The sequence below is a fragment of the Ochotona princeps genome, chromosome 17 (assembly GCF_030435755.1).
Source record: "Ochotona princeps isolate mOchPri1 chromosome 17, mOchPri1.hap1, whole genome shotgun sequence".
Classification (NCBI taxonomy): Eukaryota; Metazoa; Chordata; class Mammalia; order Lagomorpha; family Ochotonidae; genus Ochotona; species Ochotona princeps.
The window spans coordinates 19160824-19173630 of NC_080848.1; the positions used below are offsets into that span (position 1 = coordinate 19160824).

Genomic DNA, 12807 nt, shown 5'->3' on the forward strand with positions numbered 1-12807 from the left:
TAGCACTATAGTAAGTTGAGTAAGCTTGGGAATAGTAGCATTCTCTGAAAAATGTGAGGCCATGGAGTATTACATTATTACAGTCTGGATGCAATTGAGACTTATTAATTTGATCATTCCTTGAAAATTCATCTTTATTTGAAGCAGTCAGTATGTGTTGAATCCTTAAGTATTCTGTGGAAGTTATTTTGGTAAATATCTATATGGGCTTTTTTTTTCTTCTGTACCAAGTATTTCCTCCTAGATGAGAACACTTAGATTTAGAGCAGTTAGTTTACTCAAGTCACAGGCTGCTGCATGAGCAAGCCTCACTTCAAGTCTAAAGCCTAGATGAAGCGTTGAGACGATGATCCTGAAAGAAATGCTGCAGCCTCGGTCTCTGCTGTTGGCTGGACTGAATTGTAAGAATAACATTTGGAGATCAGGGCAGAGTTTTGGTTTGTTTTGTTTTCTTTTTTGTTTTTGGTGGGTTTTGTTTGTTTTTCTGTTAAATTTTTATTTTGAATTTTATGGTACAATTTCATAGAGACTAGGATTTCTCCACAGAATCCCCTCACCCCAGTTTCTTTATACAGGTCCAAAGAAGGCCTTGCTTGCTTCCTTTTAGCCTGAAGGTGGCAGTGATAGATTTTGTAGACCAGTGTAAGCCTTCCTGCAGAGCAGTAGGCGTGGGTTGTTTTTTTGGGGGGTGGGGCCAGGGGAGGTTTGTTGTTGTTGTTGTTGTTGTTGCTGCTTTTCCCTCATAACAAGGACATCCGTTTTTGTCACCACTAATGAATCTGTATTCTGGGTTGTTGCGTCCCAGGCTTTCTTTGAGAGCCACCCGGCTCCTTCGGCCGAGCGCACCATCCAGCAGTGCTGTGAGAACATCCTGCTGAATGCTGCTTGGCTCAAGCGAGACGCCGAGAGCATCCACCAGTACCTCGTTCAGCGGAAGGCTTCGCCGCCCGCAGTGTGAGCCCCGAGCCCGCCTCGTCGCCACCACGCCTCTGCTGCACGCTGCAGCCTCTGCTGCACGCTGCAGGGGGAGCGACCCGACAGCTGGATCACATGCCAAGAATTCGGAGTCTTCTTCCAAACCAGTGGGGGTTGGACGATGAATGTAGTTAACTGGTTCCTGCTCACACTCCAGAATTAAATTCTATTGAAAAAGGAAAATCAGCAATTCAGCAAAAAAATATATATATAAAATTTAAAATGTAAATATGATAGTAATAAAATAGAGCATAACGAAACTGTGAACTTCCTGAAGCCTTGTCAGTGATGAAAAGTATTTAACACTCTCCTGTTAATGGCAGATGTTGTGTTCTAAGAACCAACCAGGAGGAGAGCAGAGGCTTCTGGCTGAGGAGGACTGTCGCGAGGTGGGTCCTGCACGCGGGCTGCCAGCCAAGGGCAGTGTCCGCTGCTGGGGACGGTCAAGTGTAAAAGGCCGGCAGCCGGTGTCATGTAGCAGGAGTCTGTGCGTGACTCTGAGTGGTTTTCTTTTTGGCGTGGGGAACTGATCAGGAAGATTTCTTTTCCTGCATAACTCAATCTGAACCAAGGATTGCTGTCTCCTCTTTGCCTTCCCATCTGTGTGACATCTCTCCCTCCCCCACCCCAGCCAATTCCTCCTACCACCAAAAAAAAAAATTTTTTTTTTAAAGTTAAACAAAAACCCTATTCTACCCGGGTCTGGGTTTTTTGCCTCCCTTTAGTTCCGCTTCCAACCCCCACCCATGATGTCCTCCTTTAGAGTTACAGAAATAATAAAGAAACATCTCTCATAGCCACAGTCAATAAGAGAAACTGATAGACATTATTTTTTTTTCTTTTTTAAAATGACTTAAGAACCCTGAAATACATGTAGATGACACAGTAGAGATAGCTTTCCAGCCAGACTTTTGTGAAGGAGATGTTTTTCAGCTCGCAGCGCACCTTGCCGTGGGACAGGCTCACTTGGGAGCCACTTCCGGAATGCCCCCTGCGCGTGCGCAATGCAGGCCGCTGCTGGGAGCCCCTTTGAGAACACAGCCATGGAGCCCATGTGTGCACCTCTGCTTGTGCAGCGTCCCCTGCAACGAGCCTCACCCATCTAAGCCAGCAGGTTTGGACACTCAGTCTCATGCCCTGCCCCTTTCCCTACATTTTTCCTTTTATTTTTCTTTAAAAACAAAGCAAAGTTCTGTATGTTATTAACAGAAATTCCTCTTTGGTGTGGCTTGACTGTATTTCAGAGGGTCATCAGATCGTGAGATTGCTTCCCGGAAACATTTTTGTGCTGTTGTTTTAAAAAATAATAATTAAAAAAAGTTGGCGTTAATAAAAATGTCAATGTGAACTTTGTCCTGATTTCTTTTATTTGATGAGAAACTCCAAACTTTCCTATTAGCATTTCAGTAAGATGATTAGAAGTTTTATTACCATAAGATTTGGGCAGGAGTGGCTTTAAGAAAATCCAATTCCTGGATTCCTAATGAATCTAAATCAAAAATACTATTTCCTCCACATGAGTTCTGGGTTTTCCAATATGTCTCACAGACCTTTCCAGTCAACACCTGGGACTAGGATCACCTCAGTCCAGTCTGTTGACGTGTCAGCACCAGGAAAGATCCAAAAAGCACTGGGGGGGGGGGGGGGGATGAAAAAAATATAACTGACAGAAAAGCTCACAGAAGTTTGCAATCAGAAATCCTAAAAGTTGACGTAGCTTCAGCCTGATGTCTAAGTTCATCCATGATGACCAAGCTGTTTGGCTTACGTTGGTGGAGAGGCCATGCTTGCATGTCTTCCGTTTTGCTTCTAGAAACATGCGACATCCCTTCCTGGCCAGCTGTTGGCCCGCAGAGATGGTAGCCTCAGATCGCGGCTCCCCTGCCCTCTGCCGTCATCTGTGGTCACTGCTAACAGCCAGTGAGGACACAGAGGGTCAGGGTGCGCCATTCCCTGCCATGCCCGGGCTGCTCACAAGTGTGCCTTGCCTAGGCTGCCCTTGCCAGCTCTAGCTCCTTGGCACCTAAGGCTACCCAGGGCTTCCTGGGCCAGCTCTACAATTCTCCAATGTTCTGTGTTGGTTTCCCAGACCCTGCTCTGAGTCAGTCCTGCTTTCCACTAATAGCCCACTTGGCCTGCGCTCCATAGCCTTGCTGCTTGGCATGCCTCTAAAGATGTTAGTCCAGGGCCCAGCATGGCCATTGAGGCTACTTGGGGAGTGAATCAGCAGACAGAAGATATTTCCTCTGTCTCTCTGTATATATCTGACTTTCCAATAAAAAAAAAATCTGAAAAAAAAGTCCAACCTTTTTGGTGTCACATCCTCATTGTTGTTTGCTTCCCAAAGAACACGTATCATAACTGCCATTCCTGCTTTCCCAGTGAGAACGCAGACTATAAAGTCAGGTAGATGATTTAGTTATACAGCAAGTATGATCAGAGCCAGAAGAAAATACAGTTTAGCCAGGAGGTGGGGACCAGTAAAGCTTCCCAGAACAATGGACTGTGAAGAGTGAAATATAGATTTCCCAGGGATGGGTATTAGAAGAGTAAACTCAAAGTTCTGTATAAAACAAACAAAAAAAATCTAATGTTTGCTATTTAGAGAATATTAAGAGGATATCTACAGTTTTGAATGGATTCTTGAAGAAGAAATATCTTCTGTCCACTGGTGTCCACTGGTTCATTCCCCAAATGGCCACAGCAGCCAAAGCTGAGCTCAATCCAAAGCCAAGAGCCAGGAGCTGGGCAGAGTCCCAAGGCTTTGGGCTATCCTCAACTGCTTTCCCAGGTCACAGGCAGGGGGCTGGATGGGAAGCGGGGCTGCTGGGATTAGAATTGGCACACCTTTTGGGATCCTGGTGCATTCAAGGCGAGGACTTCAGCCGCTACGCTATCATGCCGTGCTCAGTATGTTTATTCTAAAAGCAGGTTTGTCTCTATAGAAAGGCAGCAATGGCTAGAGCTGAGCCAACCCAAAGCTAGGAGCTTGAAGCCTCCTCTGGGATCTCCCACATTGGTGCAGAGGTCCAAAGCCTTGGACCATCTTTTGCTGCCTTCCCACGTGCATTAGTAGGGAGCTGGATTTGAAGCAAAATAGTTGGGACTTGAGCAGATGCCCATATGGAATGCTGGCACCACAGGCAGAGGTTTAACTTACTAAGCCAGGATCCAGCAACTCCATCAAGGGTTTGCCTCATGGGTGGCAACAACACAAGCACTAAGTCGACTTCTGTTGCTCTCCCAGATGCATCAGCAGGGAGGTGGATAGGAAGCAGAGCAGCCTGGACTCACCATGATGCCCCAGCGGCTTAACCCACTGCGCCAGAACACAGGCCCCTGGACCATGTTTTGTATTGGAGCTAGCCCTCGTCCCCTTTGCCAGCCTGCTCTGTAACACATGTCACACGTATTCAATCTTCACCGTTGGAAAGAAAGACTCCACGCATGGCAGACTTGTGCCTGCCAGTCTAATGTCATACTCTGATTTCATAAAACTACGGGCCAAGGACACTGTTGAACAAAGTCATTGCTGCCAAATGCATCTGTGACATGCCGCCTCCCAGTTCCGGTTCACTGGCTTGTGCAGGCATTAGAGAAATGTGGCTTTAAGCTCCTGGCGCATGTAAATGGATTCAAACCTCTTCTCATTGATGTGAGCTGTGCTATCTTTGGAACCAAACCTTGCAATCCTCAAACATTGCTTGGGTGTCTGCCTATAAGTTATGTCTAATATCACCATGAACTGGATCTGGGCAGTTCCATGGTGATGAACTTCACAAAGATGTTAGTTGAAAGAGAGGAAGTTGGCCTTGAAAATCAGTAATGTGGGCCCGGCGGCGTGGCCTAGCGGCTAAAGTCCTCGCCTTGAAAGCCCCGGGATCCCATATGGGCGCCAGTTCTAATCCTGGCAGCTCCACTTCCCATCCAGCTCCCTGCTTGTGGCCTGGGAAAGCAGTTGAGGACGGCCCAAGGCTTTGGGACACTGCACCCACGTGGGAGACCCGGAAGAGGTTCCTGGTTCCCGGCTTCGGATCGGCGCGTACCGGCCCGTTGCGGCTCACTTGGGGAGTGAATCATCGGATGGAAGATCTTCCTCTCTGTCTCTCCTCCTCTCTGTATATCCGGCTTTCCAATAATAATAAAATCTTAAAAAAAAAAAAGAAAATCAGTAATGTTGGGCCCGGCGGCGTGGCCTAGCGGCTAAAGTCCTCGCCTTGAAAGCCCCGGGATCCCATAGGGGCGCCGGTTCTGGTCCCTGCGGCTCCACTTTCCATCCAGCTCCCTGCTTGTGGCCTGGGAGGGCAGTTGAGGACAGCCCAATGCTTTGGGACACTGCACCCGCGTGGGAGACCCGGAGGAGGTTCCTGGTTCCCGGCTTCGGATCTGCAAGCACCGGCCCGTTGTGGCTCACTTGGGGAGTGAATCATCGGACGGAAGATCTTCCTCTCTGTCTCTCCTCCTCTGTGTATATCTGGCTGTAATAAAATGAATAAATCTTTAAAAAAAAAAAAAGACTCGGATACTGAACTGACTGACCCAGGTCCTTTGATCATAGACTGAAATGCAGCCCTAGCCACCTGGAGTTCCTGCAGGCTTTATTTTTGTGTTTACATTACTGATTTTTTTTAAAGATTTATTCATTTTATTACTGCCAGATATACAGAGAGGAGGAGAGACAGAGAGGAAGATCTTCCGTCCGATGATTCACTCCCCAGGTGAGCCGCAACGGGCCAATGCGCGCCGATCCGAAGCTGGGAACCAGGAACCTCCTCCAGGTGTCCCACGCGGGTGCAGGGTCCCAATGCATTGGGCCGTCCTCAACTGCTTTCCCAGGCCACAAGCAGGGAGCTGGATGGGAAGTGGAGCTGCCAGGATTAGAACTGGCGCCCATATGGGATCCCGGGGCTTTCAAGGCGAGGACTTTAGCCGCTAGGCCACGCCGCCGGGCCCCGAAGAGTCTTGTCAGAAAAACCCCACAACATTGACCCTGAGGGCAGGATTTACAGGGAGAATTTCCACGCAACAATGCCATGACTATGGGATCCAGATAGCCAACTGTGGTGACAATAGCTGCCTGGGAGGGGCCTGCATTTTGCTGCAGGAGCTTAAGCTGCCACTTGGAATGCCAGCATGCCATTTCTAATTGCTAGTTCGAGTCTCAATATTCCACTTCTGATCCAGCTCCTTGCTACAGTGCCAAGGAGAAAAAGTGGAAGATGGCCCAAGTCAGGGTCCCTGCACCCAAATGGAGTTCTTGGCTCCTGGATTGGTTCTATACAGACCCAGCTGTGGCAGCCATGTGGAAAGCGAATCAGTGGATAGTAACTCCCTCTCTTTCTGTTACTCTGCCTTTCAAATAAATAAATAAACCTTAAGCAAAAAAAAAAAAAAAAAAATTGTCCAGGTAAGACTACCCGCAGGGTCCCATGTGGCAGCCTAGAAGCTAAAGTCCTCGTCTTGCATGCAATGGGATCCCATATGGATGCCGGTTCATGTCCTCGCTGCCCCACTTTTCATCCAATTCCCAGTTTGTGGCCTAGGAAAGCAGTTGAGGATGACCCAAAGTCTTGGGACCCTGCACCCAAATGAGAGACCCGGAAGAAGCTCCTAGCTTCAGATCGGCTCAGCTTTGGCCATTGTGGTCACGTGGGAGTGAGCCAGAGCACAGCAGAGCTGTCTCTGTAAATCTGACTTTCCAATAAAACTAAATAAATATTCAATACATTAGTAAATAAATAAATGTTTAAAAACACCTTAATTTTTTTAAAGATTTATTTTTATTGCAAAGTCAGATATACAGAAAGGAGGAGAGACAGAGAGGAAGAGCTTCCGTCCGATGATTCATTCCCCAAGTGAGCGCAACGGCCAGTGCTGCACCAATCCAAAGCCAGGAGCCAGGAGCTCTTCCATCGGTGCAGACTCCCAAGGCTTTGGGCAATCCTTGACTGCTTTCCCAGGCTACAAGCAGTGATCTGGATGGGAAGTGGAGCTGCCGGGACCAGAACCGGCACCCATATGGGATCCTGGTGCGTTCAAGGCGAGGACTTCAGCCACTAGGCCACCGTGCCAAGCCCAAAATAAATTAATTAAAAAAAAATTGTAAAGCTACTACCGGGAAGTCCAGTACAGCCTGAACATGTTGGAAAAGCTCGTTGAAAACAACATGATGGGGGCCTGACATGATAGCTCAATTGGTTATTCCTCTCCTTGCAAGTGCCAAGATTCCATGTGGGTGCTGATTGGTGTCCTAGTTGATCTACTTTTGATCCAGCTCCCTGTGACACCCTGAGGAAGCAGTGCAGATGGATTAAGGTCTTAGACCACTATACATACATGAGATACTCAGAAGCAGCTCCTCGCTCCTGGCTTCATATGTTTACCTCTGGCCATTGTGCTCATGTGGGGAGTAAAGCAGCAGATGGAAGACCTTCTTTCCCTGTAATTCTTTCAAGTAAAAAAAAAATCTTTTTTTTTTTATTATTTTATGGGTTTTTTGTTACTTTTTTTCTATTTTTGTTTATACACATATGCATATTTTTTCCCGGAAAAGCAGATTTACAGAGAGAACAAGACACAGAAAGATCTTCCATCTACTGTTTCTCTCCCCAAGTGGCCCCACTTCCCATTCAGCTCCCTGCTTCTGGTCTGGGAAGGTAGTAGAGGGCAGCCCAATGTCTTAGGACCCTGCACCCACATGGGAGATCCATCCTGGCTCCTGGCTTCAGATTAAGCTCAGCTCTAGCTGAGCTTAAGTACTTGTGGCCATTTGGGAACTGAATTAACAGACTGAATATCTTCCTCTCTGTCTCTTCTCCTCTGTGTATATCTGACTTTCCAATAAAAACGAATAAATCCTAAAAAAAAAAAAAAAAGAAAAAGAAAAAGGTTCATTTGCAGACTGCCACGATGGCTTAATTGCTACTTTCATGCCTGCAGGGCTGGGATCCTTTATGGGTGCTGCTTCGTGTCCTGACTACTCCACTTTTTTTTTTAAAGATTTATTTATTTTTATTACAAAGTCAGATATACAGAGAGGAGAGACAGAGATGAAGATCTTCCGTCCGATGATTCACTCCCCAAGTGAGCCACAACGGCCGGTGCTTGCAGATCCGAAGCCAGGAATCAGGAACCTCTTCCGGGTCTCCCACATGGGTGCAGGGCCCCAATGCATTGGGCCGTCCTCGACTGCTCTCCCAGGCCACAAGCAGGGAGCTGGATGGGAAGTGGAGCTGCCGGGATTAGAACCGGCGCCCATATGGGATCCCAAGGTGTTCAAGCGAGGACTTCAGCCGCTAGGCCACGCCGCCAGGCCTGACTACTCCACTTTTCATCCAGATTCCTGCTTATGGCCTGGGAAAGCAATGGAAGATGGTTCAAAGCCTTAGGACCAAGTACCCAGATGAGAGACTGGGAAGCGGCTCCTGGCTCCTGATTGGCTCAGCTCTGGCTGTTGTGGCCATTTAGGGGAGTGAATCAGTGGGTGAAAGATCTTTTCTTTCTGTCATTGGTTCAAATAAATCAGTGGAAATATTTTTTAAAAGGGGGTGGGGGAAGATGTGGGCAAAAGATGACAGATACAAAAAATAGCACATACCCTGTGGCTGCACTAAGCAAAAGTCAGAAATAGGGCTAACATAAAATGATGGAGCCCATCCTGGCAGGAGCCCGAGAATGGACTCATTGCGATGCAGTCCAAGAACTTCTGTGGGGACTGGAACACGAACTGTTCAGCCACAAACAGTACATTTTATAAATTATACCACAATAAAAGGGATTTAAGAATAAACACAATAAAAAAAAAAAAAAAGAATAAACACAATGAGAGGCCAGTGTTATAGCACAGTAGTTAAGTCACCACCTGTCCTATGTGAGTACTCATTCGAGTTCCGGATGTTCCATTTCCAACTCAGCTCCCTGTTAGTGTACCTAGAGAAGCAGCAGCAGATGGCCAAGTACTTGGGACTGTGCCTCACAAGACCAGGATAGAATTCTCAGCTTCTGGCTTTGGCCGGGTCTAGCCCCAGTGGTGGCCAAATGAAGAGTCAATCTGTGGATGGACAACTTCTGTCTCTCTATATAACCGTGTCTTTCAAATAAATAAGTCAGTCTTGAAAAAAGTAAACACGGTGTTTCTCCCTCCTATTTCAAGAGGCACCCCACTTCCCGGCTTTCTCTCCGGAGGTGTTTTCCCCTTCCCTCTCCCTTCCCTGCTCACCTGGTCCCCCCCGCAAAAAAAATAAAATGAAAAAAATATGAAAAAAAAAAAAGTAAAAAGTAAACACAACAATGAGAATGGTTACAAGACAGGCAGTACTAAGTGTGGCTTTCATTAATTCTCACACAAGTACGTGGACAGTGGGACTGTAACAGATGCAATGGCAGGCCAACCACAGGGCGCTGCAGGTGAGCTGCCACTAGGGATGCCCACCTCCCGGTCCTTGGGTCAAGACCCAATCCTGTCCCTGCATTACAGGATGGGTGGCAGTGACTGCATACTCGACCTCCACCCACACCCCCTTCAGGTCCTCTGGAGGCGGTTTTGATTGACTTGGGAGGAGAGCTGGGTGGAGATGGGGGATGGAGGATGCTGCTGCTACACATCCTGCCATGCAGGGACAGGTCCCACCCCCACCATCACCCCAGCAAAGGCTGATTTGATCCCAAATGATCAATCCCATGGAGACTGAGACGCTGAGTTACAGTCCAGCCAAGAACACACACAGTGTGTGTGTGTGTGTGTGTGTGTGTGCATGTGAATTATTTGGAGCAGATCGCCAAGCTGACCATATCCTCAAATAAATAAAAAAGAAAGAAAAAGAACAGAACAGAAGGCAATCAGCAGAGCCCTGGCCTTGAATGCAGGCTTCTGTGACAGTCGGCCAGGAAGAAGAGCCTTGGTTGGCCCTGCGACTGGTGACGAAATCGACATGCCTCAGTGGGTTTCAGTTTCTAGCTTCCTCTGTGGCACTTTTTTTTTTTTAAGCTAAGTCACAATGCACTTGCTTCTGCATTGCACCAGCCATGTGAGCAGGTATCTGGAACCAGCTCAACCATGTTTGATGGATGGCATTGTTTTAATTCTGCTTTAATGCAAACTGAGATGGTAGGAGTGACTAAAAATTCTTAGAAATATGGTTTTCTAATTATTTTTTTCTTTTTAGAAATATTGTTTTTTAGAGTAACAAAAAATGATAGCTAGGAATACTTGAGAATTCATTTAAAACTGAGTACTTGGTGGGGACAGTCGTTATGCCCAGCAGGTTATGGCACCACCTGCCATGTTGGCATCCCAAATCAGAGTGCAGGTTCATGTCCACCTGCTACTCCTGGGAAAGCAGCAGGAGATGGCTCCAGTACTTGAGTGCCTACCACCCTTAGGGCAGACCCAGATAGAGTTCCCGGCTTGGCCCAGCCCTGGCTGTCGTAGTAATGTGGGAGTAAATCAGGGAATGCCAAGATTTTTCTGTTTCTATCACTCTACCCTTCAAATAAGTAAATCTTCAAATGAATACAATTAAGTAACCTTACTTGGGGGGGAAATATGACAATATTAATGTGGATACAATTTGGGATTACAGTTGATTTCTGCTCTTTAATTTATCATTCTCACTCCCACCCCCAATTCGAGAGGCAGGGTCAGGGATACTCCCCAAAGGCCTGCAGCGGCTAGGGCAGAGCTAGACAAGAAAGCAATGCAGATCTCCACATGAGTGGCAAGGAGCCAACCACCTGAACCATAACCTTGTGCCTCTCGGGGTATGCCTTAGTAGCAAGCTGGACAGGAAATAGGAGTTAATCAGGACTTGAGCAAGGCACTGAGATGAGATGCGGGCATCCCAAGTGGCCACGTAACTGTGCGACCAAGCACCTGTCTCCTACAGAATTCTTTGCCATTACACTTCTACAGCCAAGTGCATAAAATGTAAGAATCTTCAGTGTACAACTTGATCACGTTTTCGCACATGCACCTACAATGTAACAATCTACTTTATTGCGCGTTACAATGTATTATAACATTTTCCACGTGATTAGATGTTAGCATCAATTTTAGTGCCTAACTAGAATCACATAATTAAGGAGCTGGCAATGTGGCATAGTGAATAAAGGCGCCACCTGTGGAACTAGCATCCCATGTGGGTGCTTCCTCAAGCACTGGTTGCTCTACTTTTGACCCAGCTTCCTGCTAACATTGCCTGGGAAAGCAGCAGAGGATGGCTAAAGGGCTTGGTTCCTGCATTCCTGTGGGAGTTCTGTAAAAAGTTTCTAGCTCTTAAATGCAGATTCCATGGTCTGCCATGGAGTGCAAGTGTCAAAGCGGAGCCTCTTCAGAGGCTCAGATGGAGTAGTGGACAGCATATCCAAGTGCATATGGAGGATATGGCAGTCCACAGGAACCTGCAGAGGACACCTGGTACCACAACACAGAACAGAGGACAGAACAAATCAATCAACTACCCCAGCCACGTATTGGCAGTAAAAATCTGGGCAAACGGAGACTCTAAGGTGGACTATGTCAACCAGTGAAATTCTTCAGCGATTTCATTGTACTTGGAACGGCGAGATTGGCAGCCATTCATAACTGTTGAGTTATCAAAACCACTTGAGTAGGACACTTGGAGCATGTCCCACATCAGGGACCTGGGATGGGTGGGAGACTGGGTGGGGCTTCTCCCTTTATCTCCCCTTTTAACCCAGATACAGAAAAAAAAAGAATAATAATGTGGAAACAATATTCTTACCCACTTTCCTGTAGCCCTTCACCCTTTGTGCCCTAATCAACTATGTAAAGATTGTCAAAAAAAAAAAAAAAGTTTCTAGTTTCAGCCCAGCCCAGCTCCAGCCACTGTAGCCATTTGTGGAGTGAACCTGCTGATGGAAGATCTCTCTCTGCAACTCCGCCTTGCAAGTAAATAATTTTTAAAAATAATTACTTATAATTCTATATCTATTTGTTTAAATATTTTTTATTTAAAAGGCAGATTTCACAGACAGAGGAGAGGCCAAAAAGAAACCAACAACAACATTCTCACTCAAGCCATGTCACAGCTCCAGGCAGAAGCCCCCTTCCCACCCCGTCGTGGTATACACTGCAAGTGTCTCAGCACAAAGGTCACTCCACGTGTCCCCAGCAGCCCCCCCATCTTCCTTCAACCAATCACCATGTCCCATCCATCTGTCTCTCTGCTGCTTCCACACCTCTTCACAAGTATCTTCTTGGGATTCTGACAATGGTCTCCTCACCTCCACTCTGCCCCCTTCCTTCCATCCAACTTTCTTCTGCTGACCACTGTCCGGCTCAGAAGCCTACAAAAACTGCCCTGCACTCTCTGCCTACGCATGGAACCACCTGCCTGGCCAAGCCAGGTTTCACCTGCTCTCACCCTGTCCCTAACACTCCAGCCCATTCCCTGTGCTTTGGAGACATGGCTGTAGTGCTCTGTAACCCCAAGACTTCTGCAGGTGCACAGTCTCCCTCTGTCATCTCTCTCCCCTTCCTCAGGTGAGCTTTCCCCAAGCGCCTTCATGGGGTGATCCTCAGCCAGTGTCACTTTACAACTTGACATAATCTGGGGGGTAAATGGGGCTTAAATGATTGAAGTTGATCTTCTCTCATTGACCAAGGACCTACAGGCAGCACAACACACGAACTATACTCTGGACTAACAGCCCATGTGCATGAAGGGAGTGCTGGCAGCATTCTGCACTCTCACTGCAACCCTAGGAAGCCAGGGGACTATTATCCCCTTTTACATATGAAGAAAGGAAGTCAGGTGAGTTACGAGGTGACAGAGCTGGGACGTGCTCTTTCCAGATCCTGTGCACTCAACA

The 12807-nt window shown here is 47.2% G+C and overlaps 1 protein-coding gene across 4 annotated transcripts in view; it reads left to right on the forward strand.

Moving 5' to 3' along the window:
* Positions 1–2328, forward strand: part of NPEPPS (aminopeptidase puromycin sensitive) — a 97582-nt gene extending 95254 nt beyond the window's left edge. For 3 of the 4 annotated variants that reach the window (XM_058676640.1, XM_058676641.1, XM_058676642.1), the window contains one exon: positions 806–1000. In XM_058676640.1, coding sequence (XP_058532623.1) covers positions 806–958 — 153 coding nt within the window. In that variant the 3' untranslated portion in view covers positions 959–1000. Of the gene's footprint in view, positions 1–805 lie in introns of all 4 variants that reach the window. The other variant, XM_058676639.1, reaches the window with a different exon arrangement.
* The last annotated feature ends 10479 nt before the right edge of the window (positions 2329–12807 follow it).